We start from the raw sequence: 23368 nt of genomic DNA, 5'->3' as shown, positions 1-23368 counted from the left end.
AACCACAGCAGTGGTGGATCGAGGCGTTTGGGGTTCAGTGTCCTGCTGAAGGACTCGTGGGGAAGAGGAGCTGCAGATTGAACCACAAACCATCAGAATAAAGAAGGACTCACTCTTGAGCCACAGCCCTCCAAAGAAATCATCATCAGCACAAGTCATTGAACATTTCAGTGAGAGAAGTGCTTAAAGTCTTCCATATTTGACCCGTTTCACCTTCTTTTGTACACAAACAGAATTCTCAAAGTCTCAACAGTGTGTTCTCTTGTTTGCACCGTTGAGAGCCGAGTGATGGAACACTTCAGATAAAGCGTTTTATAAATGCATTTTATTTGACTTGAAGAGAAACTGGTGCTGAAAAGACTCCCAAACTGCAATGAATTACAAAAATAAGCCGACTTATCAAACTGCTCGGTGGGTCTGAGACCACATAGTGAATTATGACAGAGCTCAGGACGGGGTTTAACGGAGGTCTAGCAAACTGCAACCAGATGACGAACCACGATGGAGGATGGGGGGGGGGGGGGGGGGCCTTAATCACTAAACAGCTGCCTCTACAGGACTCCTATAAAGCGTCAAGATGGTCCCTAAAACCAACATTAACTGAGAGGGTTTTAAAAACAGAACCATAGGAAACCAATTTCCACCTACACCAAACAAACTGCAGCTTTTCTCCTCGCTGCAGAAAACCCATTAAAGTGGTCTGAAAGGCCGTGGATCAGGCCGGTGAATGCATGGGGGGGGGGGGGGGGCAGCAGCCAGAGACAAATCCTGGCAGAGAAGGTGGACGGAGACAAAATCCCACAAGAGTTGAGAGAGAAACACTACACTGAGCATCTGTCCTCCTGTCGCAGGTGATTATTCTGGGCGACGGGAGAAGTGCCGCCTCATCGTTACGGAGCGAAGCCGCCGTCACGTGCCAGAAAGCAAAAACCTCGTGTTTTGGCAGACGAGGAGCGTCCGGCGTCGCATCAGCCGCGAGCAAACACTCTCCGTCCACCTCGCCTTCATCCAGTCGAGCATCTGCCGTTTGCTCCGAGGATTATTTACCGGTTTGAGGGACTGAGCAAACGTAATTAAATATGGATTCGTCTACTCTAGGTGTTGTTTCTGAGCGGAGGGAAGGAGCTGCTGGTTGACTTAGCAGGTAACAGTGTTTAACAGAGTAATTAACTGATTAAAATCTGGAGTATTTAACACGACGGGCATCTTGAAGACGACAGCACAACAGCTGTTATCCTCACGGAGGTCCTGTTTACTCAACACGCATCAGGAAAAGAGATGAATGTGCAGAATGAGGATTTGTTCTTAAAGGGGAACTCCACATTAAAGGTGCATCAGATCGTACAGGAGCTAAAGTGTATTTATCACTTTAATGACCGGATGAATTCATGTTTATATCATCTTTTTTTTAAAACATTTTCCTTCACGTTTTATCTATTCAACCCTCTTTTTGTAATATGGACTTCACGTCCACAGCAACACGAGCCGATTGATTGACTCGACCGCTGTTAGTCAGAGTCGATCGTATCTCCCAACTGCAGCAGAAGAGAAGTAGATTATGTTCAACTAATCATTCATTTAATCAATCTGTAAAATGTCAAAAACTGGTGCAAGAAAAAAAAAGCCCAAAACAAGACGAAGTCACCGTCCGTGAGTCATCTTTGTTTTTGGCTTCATCTTAAACTTTAATACCAGGCCCCACACACACACACACACACACACACACACACACACACACACACACACACACACATTTAAAATGTCACCATTTCAACCATAACACTAAGAGCTTTGATATTTCGTTCCCTGAACCCTGATTTGTCCTCATTATTTCTTCATTTCCCAGAATGACTTCTGGATGCTCTGAGAAACGGTGTGAGAGTGTTTTTTGTATTCAGAGAAAAGTCTTTAGTGACTTTATCATCAAAGACGTTAAGAGCTTTTCTCAGTTGAGGAAAAAGTGGTTGAATCTCTCGGTCAACTAAACCGGAATATATTTGGTGGTTTATTCTAAAGAAACCAGGCACAACCTCCGATCAAACCTGAAAAAGGAAAAGCATAAAAAGATGGCGTCCACCAACCTCTTCCCCAGGCTGCTGAGCGGCGTGCTGAGGCTGAGAGGAGCTCGGGGAGGATTGCGGTTGCGTCCCGTCAGTCTGGCGGCGGACGGCTCCCTCTTCGGGGACTCGGCCTTGTGGGCCGGGCTGGCGGGGGGCTTGATGTTGAGGTCCTTCAGGACGTCGTAGTTGATCTTGGTGGAGATCTTCTTCTGCTCCAGCATCTTCCCGATGGCCTCGTCCGCGGTGTTGGCTCGGATCGGAGGGTGCTTCCTCGAGGGTCCTCTGGGCTGTCGGGGGTGTTGAGAGAAGAACCGTTATCATAATGATTATGATCCGTTATTTCAGGAACTTCAGAACAGCTGATACGCGGCTTGAACTTTATTCCGTGAGCCGCCATGTTGGCGACCTTCTTCTGATCTTGAGGAATAACAACCGTTTGTATGAAATCATCTTCATGCATTAAATGATCAATAATGAATATATTTAAAATATTCACTCAACTCTATTCTTTAAGAAAAGTCTGACCAACGAGAAAGCATCTGTAGATGTGAGGCTGTACTTTGAGCTACATGCTAACGTCAGCGTGCTAACACGCTGGTGTTCAGCAGGTACGCTGCCTGAGACACATTTCTAAAACAAAATCAGGAGCTCGTAGTCGATCTTCACTCAATTTACTCCAATTCCACAGCAGACGAGGGTCGAAGGCTATCTGCACACATTTTGTCTTCTTATTAGACCAATTAGGTCGCAGATGGGAGAGATTTCTTTTCCAGAGGAACATCATCTGCAAGCAAACGTACAGCTGAACACATTTCTGTAATCAGCCATTTATCTCAATTAGGACCTCAGATTGGGGTCATCACCTCATTCAGTTATTCCACATTCACCGTGACCTCCACGCAAACTACCGCGTCAGATCAGACCAGTCTCTCTTTCCTGAAAACTAACTTTTGAAAACAAACGACGTGGTTTTAAATCTCACAACTTTCTTAAATTTCAGGCAATTTAAACTGTAAATCCTGCGCCGACAGTAAATTGATCCCTTTATAACGGCGGCTAAATCAACTCGGGATGTTAAGAGTCAGACACGTAACGAGAACCTCCGTTTTATTCATTTGTGCAGTCGTTTGACGGTGAAAGCACAGCGTTGGATCGGGGCTGTCAGGAGGCTGCATGTCTCATTACATCTGCAGTTAATCCAGCCAGTTAAAACCAGTGAACAGATGTTGGGTCTAACAAAGGCCTGGTGCCAAAACCAGTAATGGGATATGAGCGGGAACCAGTGTGACAGGACTCGCTGTGTCCAGTCCATCTCATTATCCGTCTGTCTCTCTCTGCATCTGTCTCACAGTCTCCTCGTGACTAAACACGCGTCTGTCTGCCCACCTGACGGACGTCTGCGCATCTCTGACGACTGCATATTTCTTTGAATCGTACTTTAAAAGGAAAGAAATCAAAGCTTGGCAAACTGCTGCTTTCCTCAGTTTTATATATTACATTACAATTTGAGTATCTTTTGGTTTTGGATAAAACAATATGAAGACGTCGTCTTGAGTTCTGGGGAACTGTGACGGACATGTTTTACAGTTTTCTGACGTTGTGTAGAAAAACAAATCGACAGAGTAATCGATAATGAAATGAATCTTTCTTTCGGAGTAGATTAAAGCCCGGCTGATCAATAGCGCCGAGTCGGCTAAATCTTAATCCGTGCGGCCCTGTAGAATAACTACAGGTCGACTGCTTGAATACAATTAAAAGTGCCAGCAGCACAATGTGCAACTCAAGAGATTAAAATCAAATGTGTCAAATAAATATGAAAACATGCGGTTCTTGTAGCCAAAGATGCAGGATGCTGAGTCATCGTGAAAGGTCCCGGTTCTTTATTACTGTCGCTCCAAATTTGGTGATTTTTGATGAACTGAGTGTTTACGAGGAAATTCTCCTCATTCTTAAGAGAACGAAACAATTTAAAAGCTCAAACACGAGGCAGATTCTTGATTTTAGGTCTGAAAAGTCGAATGAGTAGAGTAAGAACCAACGCGTTCAGGTGATAATACTGGTTTTATGACGGGGTGCAGATTCTGGATTACAGCTTCTGGAGGTTGGATACCTTTGTGTTGCATCTCATCCGACTGTTTCTTTCTCTCTGACGAACAGATGCTCACAGACCATTTGAACAGTTTTGAGTCTTAAAGCTGTGAAAGCTGAACGCCGTTACCTTCTTCTCTTTGTAGATCCCGAGCTCCTTCTCCTTCGCTATCTTTGCTTCCTTCTCTGAAAGCAGAAACAAGAAACTGAGCATTTAAAAAGCCCGAGAGAACAACATCAACACGACGGGACATTAACACAGGACTCCGGTAGGTTCACATGAAAGGTTTGAACTCTGTTCGTCTGATCAAACACTGAGACACGAAGGAGCGTTCTGGGACGACTCGGGCAAATAAAAAGTACCTTTCTGCTCTTTGAGGTAGTCGGAGTTTTCTGCCATCCACAGCGCCGTCTTCACCTGGATTTCATGGTCACTCAGCAGATACTGCAGCGAGGCAGAGAGAACAAACACATGACTGGACAAATACTTTGTCTCTTGATCTAAGATGTCTGTAGCTTGTGCGTGTGTGTGTATATATCCTTTAATCTTTCTTTTAAAAGAAAAGAGCACAAATGTTAAAAAAAAAAATCACTTATTTTAATCGTTGCCCTGTGATCAAACTCAAAAACCTGTTTTAATGTTCAAAAAACATCCCTCTAACACAATTTAACATTATAAATGAATCACAACAGCAGTTTAAAACAGTCTATTAAAGCATCTTCAGGATCGAGCGTTTAGCTCAGCAGGAAGCAGAAGACCTGAGGAGCGTGTGCACGTTGAACCGGAGGTACGTACCAGCTCTATCTCGCTGTCGTCTATCCCGCTCAGGTCCAGCTCCCCGCCGTCAGCGTCACCATCTGTCACCGAACACAACAATCACATTCAGAACATTTGCTCCGACACACACTTTCACGGTAGCTTCGACGTCCCGGAGGGAAGAAAACAGGAAACAGCAGCTGGTGGAAGAAATAAACCCATCCCTGCTGCATCTTCTTCCTTGTGGAGCCTCTTCCGTCGAGGGTTAATAAACGCACCGTGACTTCTGATAAGACGTTAATAGGCTTAACTCGCGTTAAAGCCGATCTACCTGAAACACGCTTCCTTTTCAATTACGATACGCTTCCTAGATTGCAGCAGCGGCGCCTTTTTATTTTTCAGGAGATGCTGAAACGGCAAATTTGCATTTTTCACACACACACACACACACACACACACACACAGTGCGGCGTTCTTCACCTGCGTCTCTTGACGTGATGGAGCTGATTGCGAGAGTGACACAGACATTTTGTAATGTGTTGATAAAAGAAAAGGCTTTTGAATTCGCCCCTCAGGGGAAAGACACGTTTTGGAAGAAAAAAAGGTTCAAAGAAAATGTGATTGACTTTGATAAAAGGAAACAAAAAAGGAGGGAGTGAGTGGAAGAAAACCATCACGATGAAATTCAACAGCTTTCACTCCAAAGATCCTCCACCTTGATTAGATGTTTTTTTAGGAACAAAGTGAATCTCCGGCTGCCTGCAGACATCAGACGGTCAATCACAAGGAGCAGAGATGGAGAGAGATGTTTTCACGAGGTGGCAAACGGCAGCTTTATGAGAGTCGTTTAACTTCTGTCAGCTTTTCTGCCTTTGGCACGTTCACAGGGGACCCTCCTCCTCCTCCCTCGAGTTCAAACCCCCCCGAACATGGCGGCATCTTCAAAGACGTGACACCGGAGAGACAGGTGCACAGACAGGGAGGCGGGGACGCAGCCGCGGAGGTAATCCAGTCAGCCAGTTGAGTTCAGTTAGCGGGTTTAAAAAAGGAAAAAACGCTCCAGAGGGAAGAGACAGGTCAGTCGCTATCTGTCGGGCCCAGCCCTCTAAGAGCTTCCTCTCCGTGAAGTGTGTGTGTGTGTGTGTGGGGGGAAGGGGGGTGAGATAAGATGGAGACAATCCCTGGGAGAGATTGGCAGCTCCGGGAGGCAGCGAGACAGCGAGACTAAGAGCTGATAACACCGGTCCAAGGGAGGGAGTCATTATTCAGTCTGGCTTTGATATATCTACACTCGCTAATTTCATCAAACCCACAGAAATTGTTCTTGGTTGAGCGTAGAAGACGAATCTGCAGACCTCAGGATCCAGATTATATATCGGGTGTAGGTAAGGTAAGGTAGAAATATAAGATTGGAAAAATTTCATTTCATTTTTCTGCATTTTAGTCCTTTTATTAACCCTGTAGAGAGGAGACAGAAGGTCTCCGTCCAGAGTGTGAAGACAACGGTGCGTTCAAGCGCTCCCGAGTCAGGAAGTCGTTCATCTGACTTCAGTGTGTTCAGGATCAAATCAAAATGCACGTCAGTGTTTCGTTGCGTTCGCTTCTTTTTGAGTTGTTCTTCCGTCTTGAACACATTTATTCCGGTTATTTGAACTCCACATAAAAGGCCCCAAACGACGTAGAGACGCCGTATACGTCTCTGGTAGAGACCTGTCAATCACTGTGTAGCCCCGCCCCTAAAGCATCCCCTGCTTTATGGTCTGTGTGACTCTAAATGGACCATCATTTACTAAATGAACATCATGCTGTATTGAAGAAGACTTGAAACTAGAGATTGAGACCATAAACTCATGTTTACAATGTTTACTGAGGTAATAAATCAAGAGAGAAGTAGAGTCATTTTCTCATAGACTTTAATACAACCAGAGGAGTCGCCCCCTGGTGGACATTAGAGAGAATGCAGCTTTAACACATGAAGCATCGGCTTTACTTTTCAGAAACGGAGGTTATCCCCGGTACAAACAGACCCAAAAAAACTCTCTTTTGCAGAGGTAACTAACCGTTAATGGATCAGACGTTAGGAGTTGCGTTTCTTGACGGGTTGTTGTATGTATGTGTGTTTTTCCTGGACTACGTACTGCGACACTTCTGTTAGTGGTACGGAGACCTGGACCGTACCGGTCTACGTTCACCCCTGGTTATGAGTTGAGCGTTTCGTGCTTTAATCATCACAGATTCAATTGATAAAAAGAAGTGGATTACATCATCTCGTTAACGGCCAAAATAAAGTGGCAAAGACTTGCAGCACGTTCGCCAAACTTCTGAATCCTGAAGGAAAACAGGAAGCAGCTCCCTGATGACCGTGAGGGGAGAAACCAGTTTCCTTTCACTGTCCAGGCTGACAGAAGAAGCCCGAGGTCTTCTGGCAGCAGCTCAGTAACTCAGAGATCCAGCTCTGCCTGCATATCAATACAGAAAGAAAAAGACATAACAGGATTCCCCAAACATCTTTTTTTTCGTGTCAGTAAATCCATCTGGAACGCATCTCTCACCTCATACTGAGGCGAGAGGAGAAAAGGATCCGTTCTACAACAGAGAGCACTCTGAGGCAAGAAAACACTTCGTACAAGAGATGAAGGGAAAAGCTGGTATAAGATGGTAGGAATTGGGAAATCATAGCGAGTGTTCTTCCACCTTTATGGACTAAACATTCCACCGATTAAGAAAATACTCGTCACATTAAATCAATAATGAAAACAAACTGCCATGAGACCTTCAAGATATTAAAATCCTTCACAGAGTGTTGAATGACGACGGGTTTGTTTGGGCGTCCCGGTGACAAACCGAGGAAGGCCGGTTTGTTCCATCCTCTGTGTTCCACGTTCTCTCCTGGTCCTCACAGACGGGTAACCCGACCCCAGGTGAACTTCTCTAAACCCTCCCCCTCCTCCTCCTCCCCCGTCTCCCACACCTCGCTGTGTCCCAGGCGGCGGCGGCGGCTGGCCTGTCTGATGTGGTCAGGAGAATAAGATGCTTCACCGCAGAGGCCTCTCCAATACCAAAGAAGAAGAAGACACAAAGAAACAGAGAGAATGTGCCCTGAAGGAACGAACGCTAACAGGTGAAGGAGACGGCCTTTTGAAGGCGGCGAGGGAGGGAGAGAACAAGAGATTTAAAAGAGAGAGAGAGAGGGGGAGGGAGGGGGAGAGATTGAGCTAAACATAGAAAGTGAGCGATACGGAGAGATCAAAGGAGAAGGCTGGTGGTGTTCTTTGTGTTTCTTGGTGTCAACAAATCTCAGGAAAAAGACCAAACTCAAGAAAGCATCTCTCAGTAAGATCTGACTTCCTGTCTGTGGCTCTCAACCCCAAACTTTTAAAAACTTATTATAAATATGTAGCTTCATTTGAAATAAAAGTACAGCTCCAGTCAGTGCAGTTTCTAAGCAAAACGTCGCTTAAACGGGAGGAAACGTTTGATGGGAACTATTTGCGGCGGCGGATTAATTCACATTTGATGCTCTAGTGAGTATTTACAGTTAAAGAAATTAGGCAACAATGTGAAGTCTGTCTGCGGCAATTAATTATTATTAATCTGCTTCCTGTGTGTGTCGATATGAAAAGGTGTTCCTCTTCTCTCTCCGTTCCCTTAAAAACACTATCTATATCTATATCTATCTATACTTGTTAGCAGATCAATTTGTCGTTGGTTTTGGACTTTTCGGGGGAATTCTGTTTCTTCTGCTGAAGGTGACTTTTGTGACGTGACGTCTAAATCCCATCGTCAGGCTAACGAGAGGACACGGTTGTGCTCTTTTCACGGGACACGTCGACAAGAAAAATACAAATATCGCCAGCTGTGTCCTTCAAGAGACAGGAAGAAGAATGGAGAAAAAGTGCAGAAGAAAAAGGCCAAAGAGACGCAGAGACAACAGCGGAGAAAGAAGGAGGAAGAAGTAGAGAGACAAAGATGAAGAGAGAAGAATGAGACAAAGAGACTGATGGAGAAAACCAGCAGGAGGGAAGACATGGAGCAACGAGCAGAGCAGCTGAGAGGAGGAGGAGACACAAAAGGACGAGAGGGAAGACGTGGAGAGGAAGAAGATGAAAACAGAAAAGAGGAGGAGAACGGTTGAGACAAAAAGAGGAGGCGGGAGACTCACTGATCTCCTTCTAATCCCGCTTCATTTAAGATCTGAGGAGACAGAAAAGGAGGAATAAAAAAAAAAGTCATGCCGGCTAAATTACAAGGAGTCTGCTGACTGCTCCACACCGCCTCCTTTACAAAAACAAAGAGTGTGTGAGAGTGTGTGTGTGTGTGTGTGTGTGTGTGTGGAGGATGAATGGAGCTGTGTGCAGGATCACCCATCATCCACACTTCAAAAAGGAGCCCACGTTATCCGGACTCGCAGTGCTTGATGTCAGCAACAATCCTGATCCTCTCCTACATGCCCCCCCCCCCTCCCCCCCAACCCCCCCACGGGGGAGGAGAGGGAGGCATGAAGGGAGACGTTTCAATTTGTCAGGACTCTTTTAGACGGCGGACTGTCGAAAAGGTAAAAGTGAAAGCGACTGCAGCAGAATGAGCTTCTGCAAAGAGATGAAACGGACGATAGTCCACAAAAATACTGCAGAGTAACCTAGAAACTAAGTATTCAATCTTAAATAATATAAAATGAGGACAACAAATCGCTAAATATTTAAAGCTATAACCAGAAAACAGGTTTGGGGCTATTTCACTTCTATAACTTCGTCTTGTTTTCAAACATCCAAACACACATTTCATGTTTTATTTTACTACTTTGTCTTTTTGAATCTGTAGATTTATTCTAACCAAAAGTTACCATTAGATAATGCCTCATTTGCATATTTAAATATTCAGGACGTTTGCCTCAACGTTAGTGATCAACAGGTCTCATGATGATAGTTATTAGATAATATGCGAGTCCTATTAACCTGCAGCATCTCCGTTAACGGATTATTAAAGAATTATAAAGACGTCATTCATTAAAGAACAGGAACGTTTTAAGGGAGAGCTAAACTTTGATAACTAAGATGTCACATAATTGTAATGATTATTGTCAAAACTTATATCACACATACAATGTGAGTCCACTTATTAATTATTAAGAGAACTTAATTAACCTGCAGATCACTTTTCTCTTTATTCTGGAATAAACAGTGAAGCCATGTTTTATCCGCAGCGTTCACTCTTCACCTCCTGTTCTACTGTTGCACTCATGCCAAGACATCCATCACGTTTTCAGTAAAGTGCTTTAAATGCAAAAAACATCCCCCCCCCCCGCCCCCCCGCAGCAGCATGAGGTAATAAGGCTCGGTGCCAGCTCTGCCCCGGAGAAATAACCAGCCAGCCGAGGCAATAAATAGAGTGCTAGAGCCTCACTGACACGGGAGAGCCCATTAAAACATCACCTCCCAACCTTCCAGACGCCCAGACCGAGTACGCCCACTCAACAACAACCTCCTCCTCCTCCTCCTCCTGCTCCTCCTCCTCCAGAAGCAGAATGGGGAGCTGGTGGACGATTAGACTTTTTGTTTGTACAGTAATTATCTTATAGAGAGGAGAAGCCCCGCCCCTTTCCGGTGTCCCCCCCACGGGACCTTATTTCAGAAATAAATACGTACAGTAGTCAACGGCGAGAGACGGATATTTGTTGTTATCTCATTAGAATTGTGCCATGAATTACACATCTGATGTTTATCATACCACAGGCACAGCTACGGGAGCAATTTTTGGGGTTAAGTGTCTTGCTCAAGGACACAACTACATGCAACCAGTGGCACCGGAGCCGGGGTTTGAACCGCCAACCCTCTGATTGAAAGACGGCCCTGCTGTCCACTCACACACTGTCTTACATGATCATCGGGCCTTTTCTCAATATGCGTTCTTGTCCGTACTCTGTGTACTTGGTGTACAAATGTGGATTAATCCGCCACTGAAAATAGTCCCAAACAAATGCTCCATTTCCTCCTGTTTGACAAAGAGCAGCTGTACTTACTGAGCTGTGAGATGCTATTAAAGGTCTTAAAGAAGTCTTCAGTAGGAGTTTGTGGGGCAACAAACCGAGTAACAAAGTCTGCAAGTGCTTCCAAAGTTACAAAACAAGCGCAGCAGTTTTTTAAGAAACAGCAAAAACATTAAGAAGTGACGGATTTGCATATCGTTAACAATCTGTACTTGATTCAGATCTGCACCCAGAGCTTTCCACCAACTTTCACTAAAAACTAATCTTAATATTTGTGAGATATCCTAATTAAAAGACAAACCAGACAGTAAACATAACCCTCAGGGCAGAAGTACGAACACTCTGAACTGTTAACAGGTTTGTTTCCGTCCAAACGAGCAAAGTTTTACGTAGAAATAGAAAAAGTCAGTTGATTAAATTGCAGACTGGGTTTGACTTTTTAATTAGCTTGTGTTGTGTGAATGTGTTAGATTATTAAACGAGCATCAGGGACTGCGGCCCGTCATGACATTTCATTGCCGTGTCATAACCGAGATGGCATTTGTGATATTTTAATGAATTGATTCGTCTCCATTGTGAACACGTGCAGCACCGTGTGACCTCGACCGCGGGGTCACCTGGACGCACCTGGAGAAGAAGAGCCGATAAACAAAGAGTAACTCTTCCACCTTTGCAAAGTGGAAACGTTTTATGGTAGATTTAGGACTTTTTTATACTTTCTGAACTTTTTTTACTCAATGTGTTTGATGTACAAGCTAAAGGACACAGCTACATGACCTGTGCTCTGATACCTGTGTAGTGAGGGCTTCGTTCAGGCTTTTAAGGAAACTATTGCCTTTGTGATTTAAAAGAAACCAACATGACTGTTGGAAGGATCTTAACCCTAAAAAAAGGTTTTTCTTTCAAAAAAGGAAAAATGAACTTTGCGTTCAGTCTGAACCAGGCGGCAACCTCCGGGTCTGCCAAGTAAAGCCGATGCTTCATGTGTTAAAGCTGCATTCTCTCTAGTGTCCACCAGGGGGCGACTCCTCTGGTTGTATAGAAGTCTATGAGAAAATGACTACTTCTCTCTTGATTTATTACCTCAGTAAACATGAGTTTATGGTCTCAATCTCTAGTTTCAAGTCTTCTTCAATACAGCATGATGTTCATTTAGTAAATGATGGTCCATTTAGAGTCAAACAGACCATAAAGCAGGGGATGCTTTAGGGGCGGGGCTACACAGTGATTGACAGGTTTCTACCAGAGACGTATACGGCGTCTCTACGTCACTCCTCTACAATCCGACTATGGTAAATTCCGTTCATTGGTTGACAAAAAAAAAAAAGAAATGGCGAAGACTGTAATCCAAGATGGCGACGGTGAAATCGCTGAATTCGAGGCTTCAAAGCGGCAGTACATAAACCAATGGCTGACGACGGGTTAGTCTATGGTCTGCACACACACATGAAGATCTTTTGGTAAGTGGGCAGTGAAACAAAACGTTGTTTGGAGCATTTCATCAAACGAGTAAAGATCTATTTGGAGTCCAGAATAAACTGAACTGTTGTCCCGTAAACACAGTCCAGTTTCAGACGGGATCAGCAGACATTACGTCACTTCTGTTTCCATTGTTATGAGCATGTGTGGCTGTGTGCGTCCTCTCAGACGAGTGTTTGCACTGAAAGTGACGGATCTCTTCAACAGTACGAGTGAAGTTCTCCACATTCTGAGTAAATGTCTCAGATCAAAGACGCGTCCCGTCATTTTGTCCCGCTTCAATATTCGGCCTATTTTATTTTTTCCCTCCAGGACATTCTGTAACGTCGCAGGAGGATGAATTAATCATCAGCACTGAGTGAGTCTACAATGTCAGAATATCCGGAGATGAACTGAAAAGACTCTTTGATGGAGGAGGAATTTCAAGAACGCCGTCACACAAAAAAACTGTTAAATGTGAGCATTGTTGTGCACGAGAAATCCAAACATCTGAAATGTCAGATGACTGCCACAAGAATGTTTAACCAAATGTTGCCGTTACCACGCTGATGAATCAGCAGTCTGTGTCTCACATGCACCCAACAATGAAGCGATGAGAAGCAGCGGAGCTCCCTGACGAAGAGCTGCAACGCATTATGGTATGTTCAGCTTAAAAATGTTTAAATGTGATCCAAACGTTTAGCATTTTCAAACAACAAAAAGAGAAGAAATACATATATATATATATATATATATAAAAAAAACTAAAAAAACAATACAATTAGGTAAAAATTCTACTCTATATAAAGTGTTCTATAGGTTGTAACTATAAAAACACATACAAATACATGGACTGGATGTTTATGTACAGTTTGTTTATATACCGTCTTTACAGCCTGAAGGATTTATATTGACGGTGACAGATGATAAGACAACATGGACCAGAAGTCCTTAAAAATGCTGAGAAAAAGAATAAAATGTGTAATTCCCCGACAGCTGGACTGACTCCAGAGGAGCTGCTATTGGACCTTGAGGAGAGTTTTGTTTTGACAAGAGCCGTTTCCAGGGTTGAGAAGGAATCAGCTTAAAACTTTAAGGAATGTCAATATGAGAATGAAAGACCCAAGAAGGACTTCTCCATCCGGTACGTCCTCAAAGTGACCGTTCAGCTACAAGCTTCCCTCAGCTTCAGTCCTCCTGCTGCCGCATCCAGAGGAGGACTGAACCGCCTCGGCTCACCGACGTCCACCGTGACGCTCCGCTCTCCTTCCGGCTCCGAGCGAGAGGCCACTTTGACACACGAACACGATTTGAATTGAACCAAAAGCAGCTGAAAGTCTTGACGCTTTCAAAAGATAGAACGTCTTTACTTCATGTGTGGACATGGACATCCAGCGCTCAGACCCTCCTAGTTCTCTCGTGAGGATCATCCAGCAGCGTACCGTTACCATGAGTCATGGGGACATCAAACACCTGTGGCCAGCTGCACAACACAGGTTTTAAGGTTAAGGTTTCCATAAAATAGAACAGGTTGCAATAAACCACATTAAGTCTTCTTGTTCAACTTGCTTCACATTTCATCTCAACTACCAACCAGATGAAAACACACACACCGCCCAGGCCGACCCGTCGCAGCTCTCCAGGTTGCATCTCAATCACCACATTAGTCTGTGGCGTCCAAATTACGTCCACTCGAGCCTCGTCCTGAAGACATGAATACCAAATCATTTTAGACTCACCAGAACAACAACGGCCCTACATCCTCACAATGTCAGTCTGTACAAGAGGATTATTCTTCAGCTAATCTAATATTCAGACATTTGGAGTCGCTATCCTGTGAGGGACCCCCCCCCCCCGCTAACATCCCCAGTCCTGCTGCGTAGAGAAGGAAGGAGGTTGAGCCGGTGAAATGTGCAGTGACGTAGCAGCCAGCGGCGAGCGGCTTTCCCGCCTTTGCCTGCCTGCTAAACGGTCGCTGTCATCTCCCGTCAGGCTGGCGGCGGCAGACGAGACGGCTTCCTGTTTTTTCTCTCCCCGGGCCAGAAGACGCACATCATCTCCAATCACAGCCGGCTGCTGTGACGGGCCGCTGAAGCCGCCACACCAGAGAGACTGACTGCAAACTGCTGCACACACACACACACACACACACGCACGCACGCACGCACGCACGCACGCACGCACGGATTCCATATTCCCCTCCACACTGCTGCTGAGGCAGCTTAGCTTGTACCGACTCACTGAAAGCATATGATCGGCCGTCCACAGAGAGCTTGAAATAAACATTAGACTTTTTGCTGCGTGTTATCGGTGACACGCCCGTCTCTCTGCGCTGTCACTGCCTGCCTGTCTGTCTGTCTGTCGCCCTCCTCCTCTGGGGTCGTGTCCATCCGGCCATATGTCCATCACGCTCTACTGTACCGCCCCGGGCCTCCTAAACACTCAGGCCTGCCCTGCTGTCCCGGCAGCAGACAGGAAATGAATAAGTTTGTGAGCGTTCATGGATTAGTAATGAGTCATTATTAATTAACGGTGCATTTGTTTTTGTACAGAGGATGGCCACAGGTTTGTTGTTGATTGAACAATACCACAAATCAAATATTTATCTGACAGGTGCTGAGATTCATGTCTTTCAACTCCCCCCCACCCCCCCAAACACACACACACACACACCCACAGCACTATACTCGTGAGAACCACCACTGATATGATGTCGAACACAAACCCGTAAACATCACAACTACGCCCGTCACAATAATCACGTTATCGACGTATCGTACGGTATTTGAACATCACCTGGATCATTTCTGCTGTGTTTACGTTGGAAACTAAGCTCATTTGTTTTCTTGCTGAGATGAATATGAAGCTACGGGCAGCAGCCGGTGAGCTTAGCTTAGCATAAAGACTGGAAACAGCTAGCCTGGCTCTCTCCTACAGCTCGCTGATTAACATGTACTTTGTTTGCTTAATCCGTACCAAAATGGAGGCGTAGAAATAACATGTTGTGGGGTTTTATGTGCCGGATTATTTCATGTTAACGAGACATCAGGACTAAAGGACGTTACTGCGGTTTATGGGTCGAAATGGCAACGCAGCATAACTACTGTGTGGTGACATACAGATTATTCAACGTCCCTTAAACTGGAGGAGGACAAACAGATAGATGTGTGTGACTCAGCATTTCTTCAACAACCCCCCGCTTCATTCAACTGCTTTCTAATCAGTCACAGAGCGGGAGGTGCTGGGATCAAACCAGTGACCTCCTGGTTCTGAGGGCGGCCCTTCTCCTCATTAGCATAACCCAAAGAGACAACACAAGAAGGAGCCAGTAGCTTCTCTTCTTCTCTACACATCTGACTGCTGAGGATGAAGCTGTGCTGCTGCTGAAGCACGGGATGAGACTTTGAATTTTCCTTCATCCCTGAACGCCTCCTCTGTGGACACAGAGAGAGATGAGACAGATGCTGCTCATTTAAAAAAAAAAAGACTGTAATTGACTCAGCAGAGCTGACTGTCAGATCTGTCAGAGAGCTGCTGCCACGCCCCCGAATCGCTGAGAGCTACGACTCGCTGCAGTAATTGCTGTTAGCGAGGAGGACGGACGGACGGACGAAGAAATGTTCGAGGACAACAACTTCATGTCTGGGGAGCGATGGTGGCTTCCTTAAACACAGCGGAAAAACCTGCAGAGCAGCTACAAAAAAAACGGGGCGCGAAACCAATTTAGACCTTAAAAAAAAATGAAATGGATTCTTCACAGGCTGAAGTCTAGAGGCTCACAGCACTTCAAACGGGCCCTTTCCCCCCCCACCACCACCCAGACGTTTTCTGGCAATAAAAACCGGCAGAGTGGTTTGACAAGAGCCGGAGGAGCTGTGCTCACTGAGGTAGTTAAGGTCAGGGCAAACGTCATTGATTGAACTAAGTGCTCCGCGCGAAAAACTGTGCGCCTCAATCAATGCTGCTCTAATGGTGCGGGGCCGGGCTCCCAGAAGACCGAGGCGACAAAGTCATCCGGAAGGTGCCGGCGCCGCCGCCGCCGCTCTCACTTTCTCCATAAGTTAATGAAAAGGCCTCCAGACGGGCCGTCAGTGAGGGAGACAAGAAAGACCAGAGTTTAACGAGGGACGGACAGCTGCTTCAGCTAATAAACACGTCTTCATCTAAAAGGAAAGATAGGAGGACAATACGCTGCAACTCCAGGTATTACTTTTACAGATTAAAAACATTATTAATTGATAATTGGGTAGTTTGGGATGACATTTTACTTTCTACTGTGGGGAAATAAGGGAAGAAAGTACTCATTTTATTCATTACTCTGACAAAAAGGTGAACATTTTTGGCTGATGGACAAATATTAACTTCGTCCCTCGCATAAATAACACATGAAGCAACTTGCAGTTTGATTTTCAGCATTCGTTACAGCCTCAGTCAGTGACTTTGCATTAAAGCAGAGAGTTTGATGAGAAGGTAGAAACAGTAGATTAACCCTCACTAGTCATTAAACGTACCACCATTTTAAGAACGCACACATCTTAATTACATATTAACATATTCTGTCTCAGCTGTTGCTCCTCCTCTCCGCTACCTCGGCTAGCATGTATGCTACAGGCTAAAGCTAGCTACCTAGCATGCTATGAGTCGTGGAAGCGAGCTAACGACAGCTAGCTCAATGAATCAAACTAAAATACACTCAATATTTACTATAATATATTATATTCATGGACTATTTTATGGCCTTTATGCGAGCCCTGTAAAGAAAGAAGTCAAGTTTTAAATGTATGAGGATGATGATGAGATGAAGGTTGAATATCCCGTAAACAATTCGTCTGCGTTTGCTTAATAACTACAGCGAGCGTGTTCTAAACTGTTGTCTTTGTTACTTTGTTTCCTTTCTCGCTCTCTTTTCCTGATAGAATCCTAAATTACAGCTTCTCTCTTCCTCCAGTGCCCTCTACCAACAATGTACCACACACACACACACACACACACACACACACACACACACACACACACACACACGAGAGTACAGATGAAAGGCTCGGCCCTAATGACAAGGCACCCTGTCCACTTAATACTTCAAAGATTGATTTCCCCCCCCCCCCCCCCCCCTCCTAGCCTTCCCCCAAATCCACCACAATTAGCCGAAAGAACTGAACCCAAACCAGGACCAGCATGAATCCACAGCAGCATCACACTCCATCGCATATGTTTGTTCCTAAACAGGTGAATGAAACCACACACACACATATCAGAGAACCAAACATGGGAAACGCACAACTGAACACAAATTGTCCGTTTCGACCAATCTCAGGAATAAAGAAGTGACCCGAGAGGTTCTTTAAGGATAATTTGTTTTTGCTTCTCAATAACGTCAAATTACACACAGAATACACAGCAAACATGGAGGTTCAATCCATCGTGTTATTCTGTGTTTTTTACTGTTGAGCAACTTTAAAGTTACTACGAGGAACTTTTATTTAGTGTTGATTCTGTCGCCCCCTGTGGACTAAAGTGGTAGTGTCTCTGAGCACCAGAGCCCCTTTAGAAAACCCGTGAACGTGCACTTTTGTTACATTTCCTCTCTCGGTCCATCGCGAATACTTCTTTACTCGTTATGAAGAGAGCACGGCATCTGACCAATCAGGAGCCTTGTTATCTTAGGCTGGTCATACAAGTCTGTTTTAAGGACCCAAAGAGAACCAACACACACACTGCAGAAGCCGAATAAAGAGCCTCTAATCACACGGCTCCCCGGTGAGATCAGCCTCGAGTCCCACCGGCCGACAATTAACCCTTTAATCACGGCCGTGCTTCATCTTTTAATGCGCGTTCTGTCATTCATGGCCACGGACGACGACCTTGGTGATACGCCGACTGGAAGAGGATGAAGTCAATCCAACATCCCTCTGCAACATTTAATATATGAAAAGGAGACACATTTACAATCAACAGAGCTTATGATCCAGAGCGCGGTGATTCACGGCAGCTTGGTGATCGTGGCTCCTCTGCTGGATCGTCCCCCTGATGAGGTCAGCGGTGTTTATTGGGGGACGCGTTCGTCAGGTTAACGGGCGGTTTGACGCCGTGTGGTTTGAGCTGCGGCCGCTTTCTAACCTTCCACGTGGAACAGGAAGGTAAAGTGAATGGATCAGCGGCTTTCTTCAGGACCGGTTTTCCAAAACGCATCTTTATTTTCTGTCGTAAAGACGAACAGGAATCTAAGATCATGAAATACATTTTTATGAACCAGCTTTAAAGGGATAGTTTGGATGAGGTAGTCAGTGTATTACTATAACAGAAGCACCAGCACGAGAGCAAAGTAATGTTCTGCTGAGGACGTATTTTAGTGAACGCTATATTTAGAATATTTTCACCTCTTTATCTCGCCGTCAGTGAGACCCTTTGTGACGGTTATCTCTGCTCTCTCCTACCAGACTCCAATGACAGAAACAGTCATTTTACAACAGAGTTGCTGGTCTATCGCTGCCTCCATCGGTTATAAAGTGTTATTTTGTGACTTTGGTGAATCTGAACTAACCCTTTAAAACACCAGTCACACAATAACACAAAGAAACTAACCGATCGGGGTCGGTGGTAGACCAGCACGGATACATTAGTGTTTCTGTTCACGGAGTCTTTTGTCTGTGAAGAGCGCAAAGATAAAAGCTTTAGTCACGTCAGAAAGGTCTGACAGCAAGATAAAGAGGTGATAAATATTCTAAATATACGTACAATTAAACCGATTCTTTTAGGCGTCTGAAATACTGAGTATTATATGGACTATGGAGAAGAACCTCCTACAACCACACTATTAAACATCCAAACTATCCCTTTAAGACGCGTTTCTTAGAAAGGATTACAGATGAACAAATCCATATTGTAGTTCATTTCTAGGTCAACATATTTCATCACGACGCTCCGTTAAAAAGGGACGTTCGATGTGAAATGAGGTTTAAATTAGAGACCATTAACCGTCATCATCGTCCTCTCTTCACACCTAAAGTCTTCAGTCCCCACATCTTATTATTTCTAATATTTGAGTCGGTGATCATTGAGGAAAATAAAGATAAAACTATTTATCTGAAGGGAAATTACCGTGAAGCAGTTGCAATAAAGTGGGAAGAGTGCAAATATAAATAGTGTGAATAAACCATGTTCTTGATCATAAACATATATAAGAGGACCAGTAAACAGGCTGCATCATTCTAGGAGGTGATGCACATAATAAGTAGTTCAATATCAGATCTGAAACGGTGTTTATGGACACAAAGAGGCTCTGAACCGGTGACCTTTAAGTTACAGGCTGTTCTCCAAACATTAGACCACTTCACCGCCTCCTCCCTCACAACATCCATCCATCACCCCCCCCCCCACAACACTAAGAGCCATAAAACACAGCTTTCCCCATCAGGACAGATGTAGCTGTGTGGCACCATTACCTCACATCCATCAGCGCCTCTGCACACCCAGATAAGGGGGGGGGGGGGGTAATTAGGTAATTATAGGCAACGCATGATGGATCCCTGTAGTTGGTGTATTTTTGCAGCCGTTAATAAGTCACATTGACAGAGGAGTGATCCCTCCTACAGGTTATTGTATTTTAGCAGATCCTTTAGGTTCACGTTACAACAGTCGCACCGACTTAAAGTAAAAGTGTGTATATATATATATATATATATATATATATATATATATATATATATATATATATATATATATATATATATATATATATATATATATATATATATATATATATATATATATATATATATATATATATATATATATATATATATGTTTAAGTCCCACAACAACACCACCAACATATTTACTGAAAGGTATTGTGTGTTTAACAGCCGTGTCCATCTTCTTCCACTGGAGAAACGCTGCCGTTCCTCCTCTACTCTTCCTGCTGTTGCTCAGACTCCACCTCATTTATCTGAGAAACCTAAAGAAACAGTTTAAGTCTACACTATACTAAAAACATTTCCACTGCTTCGTTCCCGCCAGACGGCCTTTCAGACGAGGAACTGGAGCCGTTATCTCTGCTCTCTTCCACCACGTCATGTTACCTCACAGAACGCAGGAGCTGCTGCTCTACCGCTGCCTCCGGTGCTTAAGTTTGTTCGTGCCATTTTGTGTGATTTGGGTGAATCTGAACTAACCCTTTAAAACCTTTAAATAAATACAAACAGACCGAGTTGTTTTGTTACACTTGGACCTGTCCGCTCTGACATTTCTCCTCTACTCTGCCCGCTGTCGCTCAGCGCCGACGACCATCAGAACCCACAAAACCACCTCATTTTATTCATGCGAGTTTAAATGCCACCATTCTGCTTCTGCACTAAAAAATAACTGCCTGACAAACCCCTCAGAGAGACGCACTTGAATGTGCTGCAAAACAACAACAACAACAACAACAACAACAACTTGGAGTATTTTGGCACAGATCCAGACGTCAGCCACCTCAAGGGTTAAGGAAGTGTGCTACCTCGTCTCCCACACATTCCCTATCCGACTGCGGCGCTCTAAAAAGGGTGAAACATAATAAGGGATGACAAATTTCACACGCAGCTCAGCCAATTTCATCCTGGAGCAGAGTTAATTACGACAATTAAACCTGGGAGAGCATTCTTTAACTTGATTATGGGTTATTATGGGGATACAGTAGGTACCAGACACAGTCAAGGATGAACGGCAGCGCCGCAGCATTCATAATCAGATCGTCCTCGAGGACTCTGCTGCTTTCAGGGAGAAGAAAAGACGTCTGCTAAGTCAAACAATATGAAGCCTGAGATGTTGTTTTTAAAGCACCAGGTTCCTCGAACTGCTGAGTGTAAAGTGGAGTTCTCTGCTTGGATCACACCGACGACACATCAAAGTGCCAAAAGAAGAAAAGTATTACAAAGCACGAACAGCTGACGTCTCAGAAAAACAAATCTAAAAACGAAAGCTTGAGAGAATATCATGCCCCAGAAATGAGAAATCTGTGAGAAAAACCAAGAAAAACCTTCAGTATAGTTCATCTCTGGTAAAGTGATCCCAAATTAGATTTGTTCTGCGTAAGAAAGATTAAACCAGAGATTAAAAACCAGGCAGCACTCACCGTTCCCCTTCCCGTCTCCGATGGCCTCGGGGAGGCCGAGAGTGGCCGCCGTGGGCATGGGGCCCAGGATGGACCGCAGCGACGGGGCTTTTCTCTTTGGGATGTCCCCCTCTAGCTCCTGGTCCTCCTCGTCCTCCTCCTCCTGGTCCGGTCTCTTCTGCTCCAGTTTCATGAGGGCCTCCAGCGTGAGCTCGCCGAGCTCTTTGCCAAAGTGCTTGGCCACGGCCTGAAGCACGTCCTCGTCTTCGGCTTCTGCTTCCTCGCAGTCCAGCGTCAGAGGCGACGCGGAGCGGACGTCGCCGTCGTCGGCTTTGTGAACAACTGGAAAGAAGGAGAGGCAGAGTGTGATTCAGGAATAATGTTTAATTTATCTCTTTAAAAGAGACAAAGAGACACCGGGGGTCAGTTCAGCAAGCCAGGAACTGGACCAACAACAGAGCGTTTGAGCCCGTTTGGTATTTAAATTATCCAGAGACAACTATGCATTAAAATCGTTAAATTCAAAGGATGGTAGTTCAACCGGTTTCAGCATTCTTAAATGTACCATAAAGAAAATATCATCATCTTACAGGTGGATTGAGATCAACTGTGACCAGTTTAAAGCTCGTTCTGTGTTTGGCAGGCAGATTTCTTTCAAACCTTCGGGCAGAGCCAGGTTTCCAGTCTTTATGCTAAGCTAGGCTAACTACCGCCTGGATGTCGCTTCATATTTAACGGACAAAATAAGAAAGTATTGATTGTATTATTCAAATCTCGCCCAGTGAGCTTATTTTACAAAATGTCACAACTCTTTTAAAAATGCATGAAGAGAAAATACAATATTTTTGTGTTTTTGTGTACTTTTGTGTTTTCTAAGACGCTCCTGAAGCGGTTTCAGGGCGAGCAGCTGCTCCATTAGAGTTTGGTGCTGATCTTTAACCACAGTAAGAGTAGCTGATGTACACTTTACATTTAGGGTTGAACCACCTAAACATCTAGAACATTAAATTGTACACGTTAGTTTTACTATGAAGCAATCTGCCAATCAATTAACCAGTTAATTGTTTAGCCGATAGAAGCTATAACAATGTCCCGTAACTAGAAGGTCACTCAACTAGTTATGTGTTTCATGTACAAAATGCCATGTTTCTAAATAGTTATAGTTTGCTTCACCTTCACCATGTTGGATCTCATTAGGCAGTCAATGCTCAGTGGTTTAATGAAGCAGCAGAGCTACAATGTCTGCTCACATGTATCATTATACATCAGATTTACATTTAGAACCACGGTCGTAGAAAAACGTTATAAAAAGACAAACAGTGAGATGATCTCGTTCCCTAAAATCACTGAGAATAGAAATGCTGCTAAATAATCACATCCAGACTAACTACACGGGATCATAATTTAGTCCGTTTCCACTCGGGTCCTGGTGTCCAATTAAAAACGTGTCCTTTAATCAGCCTCAATTAAAATGTCCTCACACAGACTTCAGCACACAAGTCAGAAAAAGCAACTCGATAATCAGGAGAGAAGAAGAAGAAGAAACGCCGACGGATCTTTGAACGCATCGCAGCAGCAGCTGGAAGAGCAACGCGCCTGAAGTCAGTGACAGCCTGAGACGCCCCCCCCCCCACACACACACACACACACACACACACACACACACACACACACTGTGAGGAAACAGGGGGGTGTGGGTGTGTGTGTGTGTGTGTGTGTGTGTGAGACAGATAAACAGAAAAGAGTCGGAGATAAAGAGCCAAAGGTAGAAACAGAAAAAGAGAAAGAGTGGCAGGGAGTGCACTCTGATGTGTGTTGTTTCTACATGTGTGTGTGTGTATCGACGAGTACTATTGTTGAGTTAAGATTCACTTTATTATCCACACGATGGATACTAGATCAACTCAGGACAGGCCCACTGCCGGCCT

At 44.5% G+C, this 23368-nt stretch overlaps 1 protein-coding gene across 1 annotated transcript in view; it reads right to left on the bottom strand.

Annotated features, from left to right (window-relative positions):
* LOC306707777 (transcription factor IIIB 90 kDa subunit-like) overlaps positions 1-23368 on the bottom strand; it is a 79869-nt gene that overhangs the window by 29677 nt on the left and 26824 nt on the right. Inside the window, exons 12-16 of the mRNA XM_079175385.1 lie at positions 21462-21782; positions 4945-5006; positions 4512-4593; positions 4279-4334; positions 2082-2347 (exon numbers count right to left, since the gene is read on the bottom strand). Of these exons, the coding sequence (XP_079031511.1) occupies positions 2082-2347; positions 4279-4334; positions 4512-4593; positions 4945-5006; positions 21462-21782 (787 nt within the window). The remainder of the gene's footprint in view (positions 1-2081; positions 2348-4278; positions 4335-4511; positions 4594-4944; positions 5007-21461; positions 21783-23368) is intronic.

This window comes from Pholis gunnellus (genome assembly GCF_910591455.1).
Source record: "Pholis gunnellus genome assembly, chromosome: 15".
Classification (NCBI taxonomy): Eukaryota; Metazoa; Chordata; class Actinopteri; order Perciformes; family Pholidae; genus Pholis; species Pholis gunnellus.
This window is presented reverse-complemented; position numbering and strand designations above follow the sequence as displayed.